Below are 23471 nucleotides of genomic sequence, written 5' to 3'. Positions count from 1 at the left end.
TTTCTTGTTAACATAATTATCAAATATCAAAATTTTATCAAAACACATACTTGAGAAAACATTTTTGACAATATTTTGCTTTGGTAACAAATATGATGGCAGAATTGACTCTTGGTTTTTAGTACAATCACATGAATTTTACTTGAGTATTCAGACATTCCTTCAAATCCCATCACTAATATATTGATCCAGTCTTGGTCCTACATTCTGTGTAAGTGCAACAATGGCATATCTTTCTCTTGGCATCTGATATGATTGAATCATTTATAATTGGACATATGAGTATAATGAATTCACTTTTAGGATGTGAACTGTTTTTATGTGTTTGTGTATACATAAATAAAAAACATATATAAAATTTATATATATATCCCATATATATATATCCTTTATAAATATTGTGACAAACCCAGACCTACTGGGATCTATCACACAGTTACTAAGCTGCCACCAACCATTCCCTATAATAAGTCACACAGACCAGGGATGGATTTTTAAACAATAAAAGAATAAGGTTTATTTTAAATACAAACAGGGTAAATAAAACAATCAGGTGAATAAAATAAAGTAACGTGGCTTATTCTCACACACACAAGCATACAGTTTGGTTCACCTAGAACCTTTAACTTAAAGCACAGACCCTGAACCCATCAGTTCTGGCTAACCCACAGACACCTGAACCTTTCAGGTTGGTACTCTGACACACAGTAGTACCCTGTCAGACACCCAGACTCCCACAACAGCTTCTTCTTCCCCAGCTGCTGCTTCGTCCCAACCCAGTGTCTCACAGTCTGTCTCAGCATCTACTCTTCACCACACAGGCATCACATATTTATACAGTACAGCCCCTCCTCCTGATGTCCCGCCTTCCACTCCCCATAGGATGGAACTTTCCCTCCAAACCCATGACAGACAGGTAACATCAGTGCTGTTATGTAACACCTCCCCTCTTTATAAGTTGTTTTGTAGGGGGAAAGCTAACGTGCTTTTCACCAAAAAAACAACCTGTATAAAACACACAACAACAATTATACCTACCATATTATACTTACATATACTTACATTCCACGTTAAACATAGCAAATAGACATTTAAACATTTACCATATACATTACATCAATTTACCTTTATTAATACAAACCAATTTAAAACCAGGTACATTTTAACTTTTTGTTTTCATTATATACATATAGTCCATGTTCTTTCGCCGTCTTCAGTCTTCAGGTCTTCTTGATAAGGCGTCAGCAACACAGTTCACTGACCCTCTGACCACCTTCACTTCAAAGTCATAGTCCTGTAGGTTTAAAGCCCACCTCATAAGTTTGCTATTGTGGGTTTTCATTGTCTTTAACCATTGCAATGGTGAATGGTCAGTACACAAAATAAAATGTCTTCCCCAGATGTAAGGCTTGGCCTTCTGGATCGCGTAGACTATGGCCAAACACTCCTTCTCCACGGTTGCCAAATGTCTCTCACCTTTTTGAAGTTTCCTACTCAGGTAGGACACTGGATGCTGGTCACCATTCTCATCCTCCTGGCACAGAACTGCTCCTACCCCGCTGTTAGACGCATCGGTGTAGATGATAAACTCCCGGTCGAAGTCTGGAGCACGCAGGACAGGATAGTTGATTAACGCCTCCTTCAACCTCTGGAACGCCGCCTCACAGTCGCTGGTCCACGGGATGCGGTCATCAGCCTTCTTCCTCGTCAGATCGGTCAGCGGAGCCGCAATCTCGCTAAACCTCGGGATGAACTTTCTGTAGTAGCCCACCAACCCAAGAAATGATTTGACTTTTCTCTTGGTGGTGGGTCTAGGCCAATCTCGAACAGCTTCTATTTTGGCCTCCAGGGGTTTTATCATTCCTCCCCCTACCATGTGACCCAAGTATTTTATTTCTGGGCTACCCAGCTGACACTTGCTGGCCTTTACTGTTAGCCCTGCTGCACTTAACCTCTGCAGCACTAACTCCAGGTGTATCAGGTGATCTTCCCAGGTATTACTGAAGATCCCTATGTCATCAATGTAGGCCACGGTAAAGTCACTGAGCCCTGCCAAGGTCTGGTCCATCAGCCTTTGGAATGTGGCTGGTGCATTTCTGAGACCAAAGCTCAGGACTCGAAATTCATAGAGACCAAAAGGGCTGCAAAAAGCAGTCTTTTCTTGATCCCTGGGATCAATTCTTAATTGCCAATATCCCTTTACCAGGTCCAATGATGAGATGAACCGACAACCCCCTATGGTTTCAATCAGGTTGTCTAGCCTGGGCATTGGGTAGGCATCAGGAGTGGTTACACGGTTTAATTTCCTGTAATCGACACAAAACCTAATGCTCCCATCAGGCTTGTCCACAAGGACTATCGGAGAGGACCAAGGACTAGAAGAGGGGACGATTATGTTCTCCCTCAGCATCTCGTCCAGCTCCTTCCTCACCTTGTCCCTATAGGGTCCCGTTACTCGGTATGGGGATACTGCCTGCGGGGGTGCATCCCCTGTGTGGATCCGATGCATCACTCCCTTCACTATCCCCGGCTTGTTGGAAAACACCTGCTGATATTTACTAAGCAGCATTTTTAGTTCTTGCTGCTGGTCTTGGGTGAGTGCAGGACTGATCTTTACCTCCTCTGGGTTGTATTTTACTTCCCCTCTACCCTCCCAGAAGGGTAATTCAGCTTCCTCACTCTCAGCTGCTTTTATCGCGAATAAAACCCTCTGTTCCCCTCTGTAGTAGGGTTTTAGGGCATTCACATGAACCACCCTCCTTGCTTGGTTCTCCTCCTGCTCTATTAGGTAGTTCAGGTCTGACATCTTGGAAATGACCCTATATGGTCCTGCCCATTTGAGCTGCAGTTTATTCTCTCTGCAGGGCCTAAGCCAAAGCACTTCCTCCCCTGGGTCAAAGTGCCTCTCTCTAGCTTTGTGGTCATACCATGTTTTCTGTCTGACCTTCTGAGCTTGCAGGTTTTCTGCTGCCAGCTCTAGATTTCTCCTTAGGTCATTCATCAAGGTGTCTATGTATGTCACAACGTCTTGTGGGTCATCCTGGGTGATCTGCTCCCAATTTTGTTTGATCAAATCAAGGGGCCCTTTCACCCGTCTCCCAAATAGAAGTTCAAATGGACTGAACCCGGTACTGGCTTGTGGCACTGATCGATAAGCAAACAAAAGGGATTGCAGCTTCTGGTCCCAATTGTTTGGATTCTCTGCCAAGTAAGCCCTAATCATGCGCATTAGAGTCCCATTGAACTTCTCAGTTAACCCATTACTTTCCGGATGATAGGCAGTGGTTTCCTTGTGCTTAATTCCACAGATTTGCCATAAGCGTTTCATGAGCTTTGATGTGAACGATGCTCCCAAATCTGTGATTATCTCTGAGGCAAATCCCATCCTGGACATATACCCCACCAAAGCATCGGCCACTGTGTTAGTTTCAATGTTAGTCAAGGGTATGGCTTCAGGATACCTTGTGGCATGGTCCACAATTGTTAGGATGAACCTGTTCCCCCTCTTTGTGGCCTTGGGCAAAGGTCCCACTATATCCACCCCTATGCATTTGAACGGAGTGTCAATCACAGGCAAAGGGCACAACTTTGCTTTGGTCCTGTCGCGGTTATTCCCCTGCCTTTGACACACATCACATTGTTTACAGAACTCCCTGATCTGCTTCCCTATGTCAGGCCAGTAGAAATTCTGTGTGATTCTCTGCTGTGTCTTGTTCACTCCTAAGTGCGCAGCAAACATGTCAGAGTGACCCCTTTGTAAGATCATAGGGCGATACTTTTCAGGTACCACCAGCTGACTTCTGATCCCATCTCCCCCTTTTGAGATATTCCTCAGGGTTTCTCTATATAAAATCCCCTTTTTCTCCAGAAATCTCACTGGGGTCTCAGGTGTTAGTTGGGCGTCAGTCACCTGTTCAAAACACTTTTGGAGAGTGGCGTCTGCCTTCTGCTCCTGTCCAAATCTGCTGTCTGTGGTTAAGGTTTCCACCACAGCTTCTGAACTCCCCTCTGCTTCCGTCTCTGGCTCATCATTACCCCCCTGAACTGTCCCTGTGGTGGCTTGTGAGCGTGTAATCACTAGCACCCGTTTCACATGTTCAGCCAGGTCATTTCCCACGAGCACGGCTGCTGGCAGAGTCGATGAAATCGCTAGCCGCCAAACTCCCCTCCAGCCTTGAAAGTTGACAGGTACCTCCGCGACTGGGAGTGAGATTATCTGCCCCTCAATCCCTGCCACCTTCATGCTCTCATTTGGGATTATAAACTCCCCAGGAATAATATCTGGATGGCACAGGGTTACCTGGGAACAAGTGTCCCGCAGCCCCCTATACTGACGGTCAAGTATTCCTACGTCCACCCCTGCTGTCTCAAACAACTGAGAATCTGTTTTTATCAGCAAGCAGCGCTTTACCTCCCCAAGAGGACCATTTTCCTCAGCCTGATCAGCATAGGTAGCTGTTCCAGACTGAGTAGTCATGGCAACAGGCTCCCTCTGTGACAATGAGCTTTGCTCTTTCTGGACACAGAACACAGCTTTTGGCTTGGTCCCACTAGAATTCTGAGGCACCATTCCTTTTAGCTGCTTCAATTTCTCACATTCTGAGATCAGATGACCCTTTCCCTGACAGAAATAGCATTTTCTAGTGTATTTGGATTCTCTCTCCTCTGGTTTCGGTTTTCCCTCCAAATTCTGAGGGCTTGGTTTCATGCCTGAGGGCTTCCCTTCACCATGGGCCCCTCCCCCTTGCTGGCTTTTCCCTGGTCCCTGAGAGTACTTGCTGTAGGTTTCTTTGGGTTTACCTACAGATTTCCCCTCACCCAAGGGCTTTCTTATTTGGGAGATAAAATCTGCGATTTCTGCGGCTGCTGCCACAGATTTCGGTTTCCTTTCCCTCACCTGGAATTTCAATTCCCCATGCAGAACTGAATAGAACTGTTCCAGGGCTATCAAGTCTTTAAGCTGTTCATAGGTCTCTGTCCCCTCCTGCGATAGCCATTTCTCAAGCAGCCTCACCAATTGGGCCCCCACTTGGGTAAAAGTCTGTTCTGGCTTCTTGGTAAGGGACCTGAATCTTTGTCTCAGCTGCTCTGCATTTATCCCATGTCTTGCAAACACCAGTTTTTTAAACTCTGCAAAATCTTTCATCAATTCCTCAGGCATCTCGGCATAAACCTCAGCCAGGCTACCACTGATTAAAGACCGCATGATGGTCATCTTCTCAGTTTCCCTCACTGAGAAGTCCACAAACGCTCTTTCCACTAAGGAAAAGAACACCTCAGGACAATCTCCCTTGTGGTACACAGGGAATTTCTTCAGGTCAGCCTTAGACAGTTGGCCTCCCTCAGAATCCCTATTATTATTATTGTTCTGGTTCATCATTTCCAGTTTTCTTAACTCATACGCCATCCTTTCTTTTTCCAGAGCAATTTTCTCTCTCTCCATTCTTTCTTCCCTCTCCATTCTCTCTCTCTCTCGCTCTAATTCAAATGCCATTTTCTCTCTCTCTAATCTTTCCTCCATTTCCCTCACCCTCAGTTCATGCTGTTGGGCTAGGATCAATTTTCTAAGTTCTGGGTTCTGCTCTCCTGTGCTGTCACCTTGCACTGAGCCAAATTCATCCTCAGAACCTTGGTCAATCTGGGGGTCTTTCACTTCACTCATGTCTGCTACTTGGCTTCGAGTCAAGGGCATACCCCCCCCTCAGAACAGGCTGCTTTAAAAAGTCAAGCCTCAAAATAAAACGACCACTTTTTTTCCTTTTTGCCTCAGAACCAGCTCTCCCTAGAGATTGCTGCTGTTCTTCAGCACTAAACTTGTAACAGTATCAAGTCAGAGCCTACCCCCCTCTGCTGGGCCTCTCAGCTGGCAAGCTAGCTCGCTGTTGCTACGCAGTTTTGCCTCAGCGTTTTCCCGCCAAAACTAGGCTGCCTCAGAGCACCTAAATCTAAGTCTCCCCAGTTGGCACGTTCTTCTACTAGTGCACCTCCCCGTGAGGTACACCTAGAAGATTACCTACGCGCCTCAGACTGTCCCTGACTAGACCCCCCTTGCTCTGGGCACACCTGCCAAGGCTTTGCTGGACCGCTGGACAACTGGACCAGTCGTATCCCACACGCTGGACACCAATCAATGTGACAAACCCAGACCTACTGGGATCTATCACACAGTTACTAAGCTGCCACCAACCATTCCCTATAATAAGTCACACAGACCAGGGATGGATTTTTAAACAATAAAAGAATAAGGTTTATTTTAAATACAAACAGGGTAAATAAAACAATCAGGTGAATAAAATAAAGTAACGTGGCTTATTCTCACACACACAAGCATACAGTTTGGTTCACCTAGAACCTTTAACTTAAAGCACAGACCCTGAACCCATCAGTTCTGGCTAACCCACAGACACCTGAACCTTTCAGGTTGGTACTCTGACACACAGTAGTACCCTGTCAGACACCCAGACTCCCACAACAGCTTCTTCTTCCCCAGCTGCTGCTTCGTCCCAACCCAGTGTCTCACAGTCTGTCTCAGCATCTACTCTTCACCACACAGGCATCACATATTTATACAGTACAGCCCCTCCTCCTGATGTCCCGCCTTCCACTCCCCATAGGATGGAACTTTCCCTCCAAACCCATGACAGACAGGTAACATCAGTGCTGTTATGTAACAAATATAAACAGCACTATTTTGAGCAATGTACATATAAAAGTAAGTGTGTGACATAGGTCTGTCAAGTGATGGTTGTAAAGAGTTGGTGCCACCACTGAGAAGGCACGGCTTCTTGTCAAAGATTTTCTGGCTTCCTTCCTCTCTTTTTTACCTCTTACTGAAATCTTAACATAAAAGGATAAGAGTGGTAGGGAGACTAAAACACACTCCACTCAGACATCTTCCTAGGTTCAGTGAAATCTACTCCCAAGTTGTGTATAGGACTAAAGCCTCAGATGGAGATTAGCCAAGTTGCCCATTTTCTTTATCATGCCTTAAAAGTGTTATTTCCCACTTTCATAGGTTCAGTCCAAGAAAGAAGAACCTTTGACGCCACCTCTGAGTCAAACCATTCCAACATTTTATTTTCCTCATGGATGTCCAAAAGAAAAAGTGAATATAGATGCTATTATTGCAAAGATAGAGAAAACATTCTCCCAGTTCCCAAATGAACGAGCAACGTTAGACGATATGGGTAAAGTAGCAAAGGTGAGTGGCCAGCATTTCTCGCAAGAGTTGGTTTGCTGCTGCTTCAGTAGTTCAGAAAGTTGTCGGATTTGAACTAGACAAATTCAGAGGCTGTCCAGCTTGACTCAGGTCCCAAACTCAAGTTGCAATTCAGAAATCCAGAACTTCATGCCTTCTATTGATTATAATTAGAGTGTTTAAAAAGTCTATAAGTTTTATTGTGTTTGTCAGAATTAGGTGGAAATTTGTAGGCATAGCAGTCTCTTAGGAAGAGAAAATGCTACTAGTTTTTGGACAAATTTGTCTGGGATGTTAAAATAAATAACTTCCCTTTGTTTTATTTCCTAGCAAATTTGGAAGAGATTTTCAAATATACATGCTTCTAAGGGAATCCAAGCTGCCATTGTTTGGCTGAATACTTATGGGGGTTTTCTGCAAGAATAAACATGATATTTGTATTCAAAAAAGGGCATCTTCTCTTCCTTGTGGATCATTGTTACAAAAATTACTGACAGCACACACTGACCTTAAGTAGGAAATCTGCACAAGGGTTGGTGTAGTGCTGTGAAGGGAATGTCTTCATATTTTGAAGAAAGGAAAGACATATACTTGTCATTGTTTGCTTTTTTCTTTCTTTTTCAATTTGATTGAAAGTGAAGACGTTGCAGATGTAGATTTTGGAGTTATCTTCACTGCAACTTGATAATGAAATTAGACTGTGGAGGAGGAGGAGGAGGAATGTCCATCTCAAGAGTTCCATATTGTCTCATCAGTTCTCATCCATGCTGAACATGCTGCTTAGCTGCTCTTCTCCGTAGTTTCATGCAATACCCATCTTGCAAGGAATTAATAGCATTTTTCCTACATTTTAAAAATACATATTTCAGTAAATATGCACACACACTTTGAGAGTTCCTTCTGCTTTTACTAGAGCAAGGAGCCAGGCAAAAGCAATATGAAAATTGGTAATAGCAGGAGAATAAGAACAACCATAGAATGTATGCCATTACGTGGGTTGCCAGTAGAGATAGGCCTAGGCTGGAAGCGGAAGTACCAGGCAATCACAGAAATACAGTAGCACCTGACAGGCAGCCTTACAGAGGTCGATGCTGCCTTTTCTCACAGTGACCAGGAGGTGTACACTTGGATGGCAAAAGATGAGCTGCCTGATCAGTTGAGCTAGGTACAGTATTTGTATCAAGATAGTATGAAGGTGGGCCGATGACAGAGCCAGGCAGTGGTGGTGACAGATAGGCAGGCTGTCTGCTAGAATGAGCCAGTAGATGATAGAATAGAGAGAAGCATTTAATGATAAGTACCGTATTTTTCGCTCCATAAGACGCACCTTTCCATAAGACGCACCGATTTTTTAGGAGAAGAAAACAGGAAAATATAATCTGTTTTCTTCGCTCCATAAGATGCACAGACTTTCCACCCCCCTGTTTTGTGGGAAAAAAGTGAGTCTTATGGTGCAAAAAATACAGTAAGTACCTGGGAACACTTCAGTGCATTGTCTTGTTTTCATACATTTTACTCCTCCAAACTAGAATGTTATAGCAACCACTGACAAGGTGGTTGTAGTGGAAGCTAACAAGCAGGGGGAAGGGCAGATGAGCTAATTGTGAACTGAAAATAAGCACTGACTTGCTGGACATGATCCTTTGGTGATGAGCAGGAGTACTGCTAAGCATCAGGAGGTGAACTATTGCCAGGTGGACAGTTTTGGAATCCCCAAAATGGCAAATCGCACCCAGAAACCTCTACCTGTGATTTCTCTCCCCCTCTTTTGGTGGGGAATTAAAATTTATTGACTAGATCTAGCCAGATATTTATAATAATAAGCAATTCAGCCTTCCACTGTTTATTTTAAATTATGTCCCAAGTTCTAACTTATATCTTAAAATGACTATAACTAGTTCTTTTTTTTGCATTTGGGACACCACACAATAAAACTCATAATTCATTGCTTAAGCTGCTAATAACTCGGTAAAAAGAGTTTACCGAGGCCGCCCAGAGACCTTTGGGTAGTCTGGGCGGCATATAAATTAAATAAATTAAATTAAATGTATTTTGTTGCTGTCCTTTTAGACCTTGATTTGCTTCTTACAAATCTTTATTTCAGGCCTGTGAATGTCCTCTTTACTGGAAAGGTCCCTTATTTTATTGTGCCGGAGGAGAGCGGACAGGATTTGTATCTGTTCATAAATTTGTTGCCATGTGGCGGAAGTAAGTATGATTTCTTTAGTGAGGCTGTTTCAGCCTGGTTTAAAATAGAGTAACTAGAGAAATTTCCTAGTAAAATTTCAACATTAGTTTAAGAAACGAGGCAAAAGTTGAGGAGTATCTTACCACCCTCTCCCTGTACTTAAAGATATGTTTGGTATATTGTACATACATATGTAAAACTATCATAACTTTTGATCCTTTAATTTAGATGTAATTTATTTCAATCTGAAGTTTACAAAAATAGAGTGTGAAGGCAGAATAAGAGATGATTGATTCAGTGTAGAAATGCAGGCATTCCTGGGTTTAAATAGTTACACATTTGAGCTTGGCACATTCCTAGCTTTTAGTGAAGCATATAGAGGGCAGTTTAAAGAATTTTGGATTAGAGGTTTCATTCATGCTTGCACATGAACTTTGAGCTCATATCCTGGAAAAAAAAACCCAAGATACATAAATTTACCATTTATGTACAAATTAGACAAATTGTGCTTTTCAGGATTCTACAGACCTGCCATGATGCTGCTTCCAAGTTTGTTCATCTTCTAAAGAGCCCTGGATGTAACTATTTGGTACAAGAAGACTTCATTCCATTTTTACAAGTAAATTATGTTTTCTTAATTACAACTGTTCTCTCATGGATCCTGCAAAATACTGTACTGCTCACTTAACTTTCCATCTTTTTAAAAGAAATTAAGATGGCTGAGGTTAATCTCTAACTCTTTAGCATATTCACTAGTGAATAGAAAAGCTAAAACTAATTCCAATCAGCCAGAATATTGGAACAGTCAAAAATGAGACAGTGCTGTTCTTCTCTCCCCAGACAGATACAGTTTTCTGAAATTACCTCAGTCTCTTTCCAGACTTCATCCAGAATGATTACATATTTGCCCTGCTCTGCTGTCTGTCAGTTCTTCTTTCACACCTACTGAATTTATTTTCAATACTACTCCCCCTCCGTTGTAGCTCATTGAAAAATAGCTGAATGTTGGCATACTTACAAAATTAATATTAAAAAAGAAACCTCCTTGAAATGTTGTCTTAAAATAGTTTGGACATTGTCTTAATGACAGTGTTCCTGAAAGTGCGTTGAACATAAGTTGCCTTTTAATATTACAGCTTTATGGTCCCTTATGGTTACAGGATGTGGTTTTGTGAAGAAATCACACACTAAAATTCTGTATTGACTATCCTGGCAGTGAGGATCAACTATACACCTCTAACCTTGATGCTTCTTTCTTAGGATGTGGTCAACAGTCATCCTAGTCTAGTCTTCTTAAAAGAAGCATCTGAATTTCATTCTCGGTACATCACAACAGTAAGTGTCTTGTATATTAAAAATATTTCCTTTCAGACTGTCTAGATCTCAAGACAGCAAAACATAGGTCCATGTGTTTAAACACAGTTCTGTCTCAATTATGTTAGAAAACCACTGAACCCTCTTTACTTTTCACCCAGCCAAGCACTCTTCTTGTATTAAAACCTAGCTAACGAGAAAATTCCCTGGGACATCTCACCATGCCCCAGGGAGGTAAGCTTCAGTCAAAGGGAGAGTTTGGTGTTCCCCAGCTGCATGTTTGGTTGGTTGGTTGGTTGGTTATAAAAACAGCCCCCGCTTCCTCTTTTTGAATGTTGGTGTAGCAGTTAGGAGTGTTGGCCTGGGACTTGGGATGTCCAGATTCTAGTCTTCACTGAGCTGTGAAACTCTTTTGGTGGCCACAACCCACTCACAATCTCTTAGTCTGACCTACCTCACAGGATTGTTATGAGAAAAATGTAGGGAGGAAAACCATACGCACTACTTTATGCTCTTTGGAGAAATTCTGCATAAGTATGTAACAAATGAGTGATACATGTTAGGGATGGATCCATGAATCTGCTGTTATAAGTTCTGTTCTGAATAGTTACTCTGAGGTATTTATTGATCCAACATACTCATCAGAGCCCTTCAGCTCGAATCACCTTTTATCAAGAGATACCATGGCTAAAGTTACCCATCATCTAGTAGCCTCTTAGTTTGACTACTGCAATGTCTTATAAATGAGACTAAATAAAATTTTAAAAACATGTGGGACTGCCTTTAAACATGCTTCTTAACTGGGACTATGCACCTTTATCATATTGTGCTTGTACTTAGCCAGCGGCACTGGTGACTAATCCTAAAGTGCTGATTTTGTTCATTAAAACTCAGAATGGTTCAGAATTAGGTGAGCTGAAATACCACCTTTTCTTCTGTGTATCTATCTGCCCCTTCAGATTCTTCTTCAGAGACCTTGCTCTTAGATGGTCTCACTAAATGAGGAGGCTGCTAAGGAGGGGAGACTTATGATAGTGGCACCTGATGATGTGCGTCCTTTTCTCAAAAACTTGCTCCCCCCCCCCGGTGAAAACATTTACTGTTCACCTCGGCCTTATTGTTTGGGTCTCTACCTTTATGAACTATGGGTTAATTGCACTTTAGTATATAAAATTTAGAGAGTCTGTATTAGGATGCAGCTATATAAATTTAGTAAATAAGTAAATACTGTTACATATGTTAAATAATTCATCTGGCAGTTGTGACACTTGTAAGTATAGAACAGTCTTCCCCAACCTGGTAGCCCATAACTATTTGAGAAAACAGTTTCTATCACTCCAAGTAAACACAGCCAGTGGTCAAGTGATCACGGCGGTTAAAGTCCAGAATATCTGGAGGGAACTAATGAAAGTCTTAGACACTAAAGGTTCTCTAATTCAAACATGTGCAACTGTTTTGCTGTTGGGGGATCATTCATTTTGAACTTCTAAATCTCTATCTTAGGTGCATTTAGGCTTAGGAGTGAGCACATCCAGTGTCCAAATTACATTGTGTTTAGGCATCTTTTGCAAGGTGTTTTGATTAATGTCAAATTAGTTAAGGCTGTGAGACAATCTCACCAAGCAAAACTGCTCATAGTGAACAGAATGTTGCCCTCCTCCATGAAAATCCATAATGTTAGAGCATAAATTCTACAATTAGCTAATTAGAATACAAAAACACATTTAGCGTAGGCTGTGTTTCAAACTGCTCAGAACATTCATAGTTAAAGCCATGTAAAGAAAAATCTTCCAGGCATAGTATGTGGTCAGTATACTCCCTCCTTTTTTAAAAAAAAAAAATTGCCTTGCTGCATGATGGGTCAGTTCATGCAGGCTTTTCTACATAACATAATTTTTTAATACCAATTCAGAGTTGGCAGAAATTTGGGAGAAGAGGTCAGTAATTTTCTAAGTTAGAGAAGAGAAAAATACAGTAAGTCATAAATTGGGAAATGCTACACAGGCTACTGAAAAGTTAATTCTCCGAACGTGTGTCGCTGTAAATGCAGTTTTAACCAGAAGTTAAACTAGATGATGGCAAGCCATTTGGTTAAATATAAGTATTCAGACCATTAATTTATGTTTTCTTTTTCATGCTGCAGGTAATACAGAGGATATTTTACACAGTAAATAGGTCATGGTCAGGAAGGATCACTTGTAATGAACTCAGAAAAAGCAACTTTTTACAGGTATTGTAAGTGTGCAATTTCTGTTGAATAGTACCATAAACCATGTACATTATTTTTTAAAAGAGATGATATTAAAATCATGGGACTATTTTGGAAGATTTTCCCACCTTTTAGTCTGTTACCATTTGAATATGTATTTATGTATTTGTGTACAGTTAACATTTGGGACTTGATAATATTTTAGCTTGGTTTTAAAGTGGCTTGTTGAAAATCCGCAGCTGCAGTTCATAATGTATTTTAACAGTTTGGGTAATGCTAACTACAGTGGTGCCTCACATAGCGATCGCTCCGTTTAACGATGAAATCGCTTTGCGACACATTTTTTGTGATTGCAAAAGTGATCGCTTTGCGATGTTCCCTATGGGGGAATTTCCCTTTGCGATGCTCGGTTCCCTGCTTCGGGAACCGAGCATTGCAAAGTGACGATTTTAAAACAGCTGATCGGAAGTTTCAAAATGGCCACCAGGTAAACAAAATGGCTGCCCGCTGTGTTTAAGAATGGATTCCTCGCTTAAGAGACAGCGAAAATGGCCACACTATGGAGGATCTTCGCTGAATGGTGAGTTTTAACCCCGTAGGAACGCATTGAAGGGGTTTCAATGCGTTTCTATGGGCTTTTTAATATCGTGTAGCGACGTTTTCGTTCTGCAGCGCTTTTTGCGGAACGAATTAATGTCGCAATGCGAGGCACCACTGTATCTTACACTGTTGATTTAACATGGACAGATAGTCACCTGAATCATAATTTAGATTACTCTGAATGAACGAAGTGAGTTTCAGATTATCACATTTGCAGTCCTAGTCTGTTTCTGCACATTTGGGAGGAAGACACAGTAAAAGGTGGGTGAAGTGCAGCCTCAAGCCCCCCCCCCCCCCTTGGCAGACCCCTATTACCTCTCTACAGATGAGAACATTGACATTTTTATACTTTGGCCATAGCGTGAAAAGGCAAGACAGTAATGATAGGAATAGTTGAAAGCAGAAAAGAGGAAGACCAGATGCGAAATGGACTCCATAAAGCAACCACAGCTTTGAATGTACAACCGTTGAGCAGGATTGTTGAGGTCAGGAGATTTTGGAGGTCATGTGTTCATAAGGCTGCCATAAGTTAGTGCTCCCCACAAGAGTGTTGTTTTTTGAGCGCTACAGTTTACTGCTAAAATTCAGCAACAAACCAATAAAGGGGGAACTCAGTAAGTCTAACTGCAATCTTTTTTATCATGATCATATGAGGAGGAAGCTTTGAACTCCCCCATATTCCTCTTCATTAAATCTTGATTGTTGTTTGAGAGGTGTTTTTTTTACTTAGCCTTTTGTTATTTAAGAATTTGAGTGTTAATTGTGGTTTAAGATGCTTAAATCTGGAGAACCATGAACCATCAGAGAACCAGAGCTGAATTCCTCTGGTGTTGCTGTTGCTGCTGCTTCATTAAAGGAAACATGAATAAACACTTACATAAATATGGAAATTAATTAATAATGCATTCCTTCATGTATTGGCATGAAGGAATTAAATTTTCATAAATTTACAATAATTTATGAAATAAAAAGTAAAATCTTATTTTTATATATCTTCCATCCATTATTGTTGACTTTGGTCATACTTCCCGGAACATGTGCTGCTTTGAAAAGAGCCCCAGTTTGACAGATTGCCAAGAGAGATTCTTGGCATCTACACATGTTTTCAGAAGGTGTTGGCATAGATAGTATATAGACTACCCTTTCCCAGCCTGATACTCTCAAGATATTTTGGAGGTGTGCTGTCAGTATCCTCACCCTGTGGTCAGGATTGATGAGAGTTGTAGTTGAATACATCTGAAAGACTTGGGGGGCTCTAATAAATCAACTGTATGGGTAAAAAGACTAAATTCGTCCTACTAGCTGTTGCTGTGATGGGTAAAATCACAGTCTCTTAACGTTCCTCTCACTTTCTGTTTCTGTTTCTCTTTCTAGAATGTAGCATTATTGGAGGAGGAGGTAGATATAAACCAGCTGACAGAATACTTCTCTTATGAACATTTTTATGTGATTTACTGCAAATTTTGGGAGTTGGATACAGATCATGATCTTTACATTGATCCAAAGGATTTAGCTCGGCATAATGACCATGGTATGACAAATGGAATAGTTTTGTTTGATTTGGGTGTGCTATTGCTTGTTTCCTAGCTCTAGGACTTCACTGGTCGAATGAAGGGGGAATTTCAGTAAAGTCTGAATATATTCCAGAATAAACCTGTTACTTTAATTCAAGCTGGCTGTTGGCCAGGGAAAGCAAGGATATGTATTCAGCTGTAGATATTTTAGTAGCAGTGTAAATATGCCTTTATAACATTTTACAGGGAATAAACATATAATGAAGTACTTCTGATTTTGATATAACTGTTTACACAGTTTAAAAAGTGGTATGAATCAGCGCAAACATACTAAATTGAATATAACCATTTTGTTCTTCCACAGCTATATCTAATCGGATGATAGAGAGGATTTTCTCAGGAGCTGTGACAAGGTGTCTTTTTCTCCCTTAACTATACATGTATCCATCATTATCCATCATGCTTTAAAGATTAATTAGCAGACTACATGGAACAGCCAAATTCAAATGAAAGTGGAACTGTTAATAACTTCCTGTTCATGTATTAAAATATAGTCTGCATATAAAGAAAGCTGCTGCCACAAGTTAATTGCCTCAATCGGAGATGAGTACTAAGTTGCAAGCTAAGGTCTGCTTAATCTTAATCCCATGCCATCAAGTCAATTCTAATTTTTCAGAGTTTTCATGGTAGAGAATACTCAGAAGTGGTTTCCCATTCCCTTCTTTTGGGACTGTGCAGCTGGCCCAAAGCCACACAGGCTGGCTCGTCTCCTGGGAGGCACAGTGGGGAAATCAAACTTACAGCTAGGTATCTAAACCACTGAGCCAAACTGTGAGTTTAAGTACTTCACTTTGCTGCCCTAAAGTGGTTGTGTAGCTCTTTCCATGCAATCAGTTCATAATGTAATATACAATTGCCAGATAATTATAACCGAGGAAATCATCACTGGAATTTTATAGATGTAGAAATACTCCAGATTTGCAACACTGGGAAGGAAAAATCACACAAATAGTCCAGTAGCCCAGAGGTCTTTCAGGCACCATTGGCAATGGGCCGGCAGTCTTCAGTACTGGGCTTTGAATTCTAGCTATGTATCATAGTTATTTCTTATGGACTACACTAGAGAAGCTGTTGCCTTGTACCTATCCCCCAGATCTTCCCCACCAAGGCCATTTTCAAACAGAAAATCAGTACAAAAATAATTTTCTGTAAAAGGGGGATTATATTTCTGATTAGCTGTAGGAAGTCAAGAAACATCTATCAGATATAAATGACTTCAGGTGAGTTATGCTGTCTTAGACAACATTTCTCACATAATGATTGTGAAGATGAACTGAGATAACCTCAGTATTTAACTTCATATGTTAGAGCCGGGGTCCCCAACCCCCAGTCCACATCCCGTTGCCATTCTGTGGCCTTTACAGGATTGGGCTGCGGAGACAGATCTCCTGCCCCCCCTGCACACACTCCCCCCACGCACACCCACATGCATGCATGACCCACCCACCCACATGCACAGGTGCCTTGTCCACCCACACATGCGCGTGAGCTCACCCATGAGTGCACCACACCCAGCCGTGCATGCGCATGAGTGAGCCACACCCACCCGTGAGCACGGGTTCCCCCCCTGTGCACAGACCCACCCCTCCAACCAGTTCATGATTCAGAAAAGGTTGGGGATACTGTGCTAGAGGGTTAATGCAGGATAAATGTTACAAAAAAAACCCTTATTTTCAAAAGGTAGCAGCTGTATAGCATAGTACACTTTAGAATATTTATTAAAATACTGTTTGCATACATTTTACATGTATTTCTCTTTCCATCTGCATTTCAAAAGGGGCAAAAAAGCACAGAAAGAAGGAAAAATCAGTTACGCAGATTTTGTATGGTTTTTAATATCAGAAGAGGACAAAAAAACTCAAACCAGGTAAAAATGGGGATTGTGTAGGCCTTTATACAAGATAATTGAGGCCAAATGAGTTAGACATCTGTGTGCAAAGTTGTCCTTATTAGAACATTGTTTATAGTTTTTTAGTTTATTCAGTAGTAGTGCAATATTAGCTAGTTCATTTAAATATGAAGCTCTTCCCAAGTTTGCTTTTCCTGCCCCAGTGCTAGCTACGAGTTTTCTTTCTGAACAGGAAGCTAGTCCTCAAAACCATTCAGTTTAGGCCTTTCTCCTAGGGGAGCCCCATTTAGGTGTCTCTGTCTGTTTGTCTGGTAGAAGTCCTGGAATGAAGAATTATGGAGGTTGTAGTTCAAAAATTGCAAAAATCCTATCCTTATACAGAAACATAAAGACCTATGTGTAAATGACTGAAGAGTCAATATATGAGTGTACTGAGTGCGTGCATAAAACTTGTAACTTTTTCAACACCAAAAAGTACTCAACTGTAAAGTTCTTGTGTGTATGAATATTGCATGAGGTGCAATCCCATCCCTTTTTCTTTAGGGTGTGAAAGATGCAGCAGTGAATTTGAAATAGAATGCTGATGATGCTTCCTAATACCTTTCAGCATAGAATATTGGTTCCGTTGTATGGACCTTGATGGGGATGGTGTATTATCTATGTATGAATTGCAATACTTTTATGAGGAACAGTGTCAAAAACTGGATAATATGGCCATTGAACCTCTGCCATTTGAAGACTGTCTTTGCCAAATGCTTGATCTTGTGAAGCCAGAGCATGAAGGTAATGGGTTCTTTTCCATCTTAACAGTCTCTCTACAGGCGCTTCTTTATTAGTAGACATATTGTGTGTTTGTTAATTTGTACATTCTGCAAAGCCATCCTGCTTACATTTTCAAGTTCATTATGCACAGCAGGCCAGAATTTTATCTGATCTTTTTCGTTACTTGTTCAGTTCTGTTTTATGTCTGTAGGTCTAATTTATTTATTTATTTAAAACACTGTGGAAGTTGGCAAAATGTTTTATTATCTGAATGAACCATAATCATTCAGAGCCTTGCCCCCTGAAATGTCCTGCTTTTTTTCTGAAAATCCATAATGACTGGAAATTAATCTTGAACACATTTTCCTTAACAGATCTTAACTGATGGTTTATGTGTCTCCTAATTGCATCCTCTATCATGTGACTGCTGTGAGGTTTTAAAAGCTTTTATATCCTTCAATGCTGCTGGCTAACTCAGAACTTCTTTTTAACTTTAATGTCAAAAAAAGAGCCAGATGATGCATTGATGGTGTCATGTCTTGACCAGTGTCTCTGATATTATGTGATTTTATCTAAATAGTGTATTCTGGTCTTCTTGGTCACTGACTATAATTATTATTATTAAAAACTGAGGAAGGTCATTTATATAAGTCAATACTGTATTACAGTGTCACAGTAATCCAAGAGCCTGTCCACACTGGCATATATACTTGTAATCAAAATTATTCACTCCCCCCCCCCCATTGCAAATCTGGTTTATTGTGAAAATTTACAGAGTTTCAGCTGTTTGCAATGAATAAACAAAAGCAATTGAAATAGATCAACACAATGAATGTTTCAAGTGGTTTCCCCAAATTCAATTGAAAAATGCAACTTTTAATGAATTCTGCAGGCTCAAAATTATTCTACCCCCGAATAGAATCCCTCACAACAGCACAAAGATGCAAAACTGTTGTTGTCTCAAGCATACCTGATGCAGCTAATTAAGGGCTTCATTAGTTGCACCAGGTGTGCTTGAGCTGGAACACATGAAATATCTGAATTGGCTAGTGGTTTGGTGAGTGTCATGTTTTGACCGCATATTAAAAATATGGCTAAGTCTAAAGAATGGTCCAAAAAGTTAAGAGATCATCACCCTGCACAACCAAGGAACAGAATACAAAAGGATAGTGAAGGCACTAAGTGTTCCTAGAGACACCATTGGAAGATAGTTCGCAAGTTCAGAGTTAAAGGAACAGTGATTACACTACCTGGATGGGGCAGAAAAAGGAAGCTATGAATAGCTGCAAAGGCAGGTTGAGAAAAATCCTCAAGTGACTGCAAAAGCCCTGCAGCAAGAGTTGGTGGCAACAGGCACTGAGGTTTCAATTTGCGCACAGTAAGACGCACACTAAATATAGAAGGTTTCCATGCCAGAATTCCAAAATATACACTACTATTGTCCCAAGAGCATATGAAAAATCTGGAACTGGAGGCCATTGGTCATGAGGAAAAGGCTAAGATTCCTCACGAATGCTACCAGAAGCTGGTGTCTGGCCATACATCTTGTTTGCAGCAGGTCATAACAGCAAAAGGGTCCTCTACTAAGTACTAAGCTTGCCATGAAGGGGTTGAATAATTTTGAGACTGCAGAATTCATTAAAAGTTGTATTTTCAGTTGAATTTGGGGAAATGACTTGAAGCATACATCGTTTTGAGCTATTTCAATTGCATTTGTTTTATCTGTTCATTGCAAACAGCCGAAAGTCTAAATTTTGATTGTAAACCTGATTTGCAATGAGGGCTGAATAATTCTGATTACACTTGTAGATCAATATATGCATGGCATTTGGCACAGTTTGAATCAACACTTGTTTCCACTTAGTTCAGTCCAGCCTTCCCCTTTAAGAGCTGTCACACACTTTTCTGAGACAGCAGTAGGGCATATATTCTTTTTGGCACAATTCTGCGTGATCCTAATTAGCTCTGTTTAGCCTGTGCAGATTGTTAGCTCACACCAAAATGGCAATGGGGGTGGCATTAACTGCCGCGACCACACTGTGATGTATTAGGTGGGTTACAGCATTAAAAGGGAGGGTGGAGAACCTCCCCTTTCTATTTTCATCTCCTCTTTAAAATACTTCCCTAACCAGTGGAGCAAAATTTTAATATCTTGTTAGGTTGATGCATTTATATGGCACTTGCTTTATTTAACAACAACAAAGAAAATCCACCCTGGCCCCCTGAATGACGTCTGCAAGGAAAGGAAGGGGGGGTGCTATATTGACTCCATGGGCTCCACCCAAGGAAGCGCTGCCCCGGCTGAGGAGAAAGGGGGGAACCTCCCTTGCATCTTCCCAGCTTTCCCCCCAATGTTTTCTCCTGGCGCTGTGGCTGTTAACTCCTTACTCATGAGTAAATCAGGTAAAGCCTGCTGTGTAGCACAGGAGAAAAGGATCCATAGCACAAACTCCAATGTGGATGCTGAATAGAGAGTTAAAATATATTGCACTTAAAATAAAATCCCTTTTCAAGTGTGAACTGGACTGCATTAAATTTCCTAAGACGGACAGGCCCTAGTGTACATATCAGTATAATAAGACTGCATATCTTTATTTTTGCCACAGTACTTGTGTCAAAGTCCCAAATTTATCATATGTTTAAACCGGATTTCTAATTTTGGTTTCAGGGAAAATAACCCTTAAAGACTTAAAGAAGTCTAAGATGGCAAATGTATTTTTTGACACATTTTTCAACATTGAGAAATATTTAGACCATGAACAGAAGGATCAGTTTTCCATGTTGAGGGTAAGTGGCATTAATATTTAGATGTTGCCCATAAGTGTAATGCATTTGATGATACATTTATTTAGCTTTCTTCTATATTAACAAGCGTTGCATATATTCTTAGGGTGCTGAAAATGAAAACCAAGAAATGTCTGACTGGGAAAAATATGCTGCTGAAGAATATGATGTCTTAGTAGCAGAGGAAGCAGCCAGTGACCAATGGAATGACTGGTAAGTATTGCTTGCGCTACCATCACTTTATGATACTTTCAGTTAATGAAGGAAAATCAAACAATTTGTTTCCTTGGTTTCTGTATTATCTCTTTTGCAAAGCAGAATGCCAACTGTAACGATTTCCTAGATTGTTTCTTTTACTACTAATATTGTCTGTGGCTATTGTAAAGATGAGAGTACACCTTCTGAAAAAGCAGCTGAAAGGGTTGTTCACTAGCTCTGGCTTCTGTTTTCTATGCATCATATCCTTTCCACTCAGCCCAGACTCTGAAATAGTTGTTCATTTCTTTCATCTTAAGCACAAAGGCCTGTCTGAGTTGCAACTCCAAAGATTTCATCCTTCTGAGAAAGACTGTTGTCCTTTGGGTTCTCAATAGCTCAAGACTAGAGATGGGGGTATTCGTAGACGAATATTCCCCCACAGGTGCAGATAACCACTCACGATTCCGCCACTGCTGCAAGCTCTGCGGAGCCTTCCTATCGCTCTGCTGTTCGCAATAGATTAACCAGTCCTGGCAGAAGGCGGGATGGCGAGCCTCTCTGCCAGGTCGCAGAGTGGCTAATCCATTGCGAGCAACTGAGAGATAGGAAGGCCCCCAGGGGGCCAGACCCTGGTTATCTGCACCTGTGGGGGGGATATTCATATACGAATACGAACCATCTCTGTTCAAGACATTTGCTGTTTCTGCTAAGGCTACTAACAGCAAGGGCTGATAAAGCAAGGAGCAGCCACTTCTGAACTTTCTTTATGTGACAGACATAACTACGGGGCAGGAGAGCCACAGCAATGCTGAGCATTAGGTCAAGCTGTTAGTATTAGTCTCTGTGTTATTTGGATTTAAACAAATCTTTTCTGTATAGAAATGGTCTTTTCAAGTGTTTTCAGAAACTATCAAAGTCATATTAAAAGTGCCCTTTTCAATCATCTGAGTTACTGAATGTTGCTTTTTGTTTGCAAAAAGTCTTGTTATATACACATAGACATTACTAACTGAGGTAAATTCTTTTTGACAAATACAGCTTACTTTTCTGAAACCAACTTCATGCAGTTCACTAACGTTCTTTAGAAACTCATGTGTAAAGATTTCTTATGTGCATATTTAACAGCTTAATTTACTGAAGTTACCTTAGATCGAGCTTTACTGAATGTGGTGTGACCGGAGTCTGAGACAGAATATACAGAATGGTCTGAAAGGCTTCTTTATTCAAGTAACAGGCCTATATCTTAAGGGTTTTTTTAGCCATTTTGGGGACTGGCTATTGTTAATATACGAGCCATAGGGGTATTGTGTTAAACACACAAGATGCTTCTAGACGTATCTACGACTGGAGTTAACTCCTCTTTTCTTTTCCCTAGTTATGAACCTGAACTGAACCTTGGAGATCACCAAAAGACCAATGTACTAAAATATCAGATGGAAAAAAGGCCTTTCTTTGACATGCCTTCCCATTTAGCAGATGTTGACTTAGATGAATATGATTATGAAGATGACTTTGAGTAAATTGTACTGTTTGTGCAAGACAAAAGACTGTTTGCAGCAGGTCTGCCAAGGGCTTGGTTTCCAGAAAACGTAAATGTAGTTCACTGTGTTGCAAAATTAATATTTTAATCATTTATCTTATTTTGAAGGAAATAGTGGATTTGTATGGAATGATACCTTTTTTGTATTTATTCAGTAGACTGTTGCCTGTAAAATAGACTTAAATTATTTATGGATAGATTTTCTTTAAGACATTTCAGTGTATCTTGTTGTTTAAAGTAAATTTACTAGTAAGGTTTTTTTTGTTAAAAAGCTGTTTCTTTAACAAGATACTAGAATTCTTGCTTTCACCTTTAGCTGTAATAGAGAAGGCCTTGCTTTTGCAGTCTCTAAGCAGAAATCTAGTAGAATTCAAAGAGAAAGTGTCACAGCTGCGAGTGAAGATCACAGTGCTGATCACTCAAGTAAAGCATCGCTGGACAAGCAGGATTTACTGGTACACGTAGCTAATTAGATCTTGCCCTGAAACAAGCCATCCCCTTCTACTCCTTTTATTCCTTCATCTTTCATTTTATTTTCCTGACCCCCATTACAAAACTGGCTTTTATTGCTTGCACTTGACTGTAGTGGTCATTGTACTCCCATGTCAAGGGAATCAACTCTTAATCCTTATGTAAGTTTTACTTGATCTGTGATGTGCACTAACCTTGTTATGGGCATTTCACATGTTTCTTCAGTGGTTAGCTAATGACACATTCCACAAATATTCATACCAATGGTGTCAGAGCGGCTCAAAAGTCTGATGCTTCACATGCCTACCTAAGGTGAGACTGTTTTCCTGGATGAGCTAGACATTGCAATTCCAGTTTTCGAAAAGGTGAAGAGTTTGTAGTGCCTTAATTATCCTAATGTTCCCATGAGAAATTACATATTCTTGCTGTTAAATTTTTATGCAAAACAAAGGATGTAAGGTATTTTGTTTGCAGTGCAGATCTTTTAAAAGCATTTCAACTATCATGTTATTTTCAAATAAAGTTTTTTCATATATAGAATTCACAAAGTCTCTTCCTTAAAGGATCCTTTCTTTTTTGTACAAAGCACCACAGAAGTAACTAAAAGGCTGATTTGATAGTGATCTTTTCCGTCTATGTAATGATTTTTGAAAATACACAGAATGGATGTGTAATTGATGGCTAACTGTTATCTTCCTTCAGAACCAGCATCTATGCACATTATTTATATGGAGCACCACACTCTGTTTGGAATACAAAAAAATCATAACTGATTTCTATTTTC

General features: G+C 40.6%; 1 protein-coding gene across 3 annotated transcripts in view; it reads left to right on the top strand.

Annotated features, from left to right (window-relative positions):
• The window catches only part of PPP2R3B (protein phosphatase 2 regulatory subunit B''beta), a 54377-nt gene extending 31150 nt beyond the window's left edge, over nt 1–23227 (top strand). For all 3 annotated transcript variants that reach the window (XM_020796804.3, XM_020796803.3, XM_020796806.3), the window contains 12 exons: nt 7016–7201; nt 9303–9406; nt 9903–10005; nt 10647–10721; nt 12844–12930; nt 14884–15040; nt 15388–15436; nt 16861–16950; nt 17540–17715; nt 20363–20481; nt 20585–20691; nt 22052–23227. In XM_020796804.3, the coding sequence (XP_020652463.2) occupies nt 7016–7201; nt 9303–9406; nt 9903–10005; nt 10647–10721; nt 12844–12930; nt 14884–15040; nt 15388–15436; nt 16861–16950; nt 17540–17715; nt 20363–20481; nt 20585–20691; nt 22052–22196 (1398 nt within the window). In that variant the 3' untranslated portion in view covers nt 22197–23227. The remainder of the gene's footprint in view (nt 1–7015; nt 7202–9302; nt 9407–9902; nt 10006–10646; nt 10722–12843; nt 12931–14883; nt 15041–15387; nt 15437–16860; nt 16951–17539; nt 17716–20362; nt 20482–20584; nt 20692–22051) is intronic.
• Nucleotides 23228–23471: the final 244 nt, after the last annotated feature.

The sequence above is a fragment of the Pogona vitticeps genome, chromosome 3 (assembly GCF_051106095.1).
Source record: "Pogona vitticeps strain Pit_001003342236 chromosome 3, PviZW2.1, whole genome shotgun sequence".
NCBI classification, from domain to species: domain Eukaryota; kingdom Metazoa; phylum Chordata; class Lepidosauria; order Squamata; family Agamidae; genus Pogona; species Pogona vitticeps.
The sequence above is the reverse complement of the archived record's forward strand: the minus strand, read 5'-3'. Positions and strand labels throughout refer to the sequence as shown.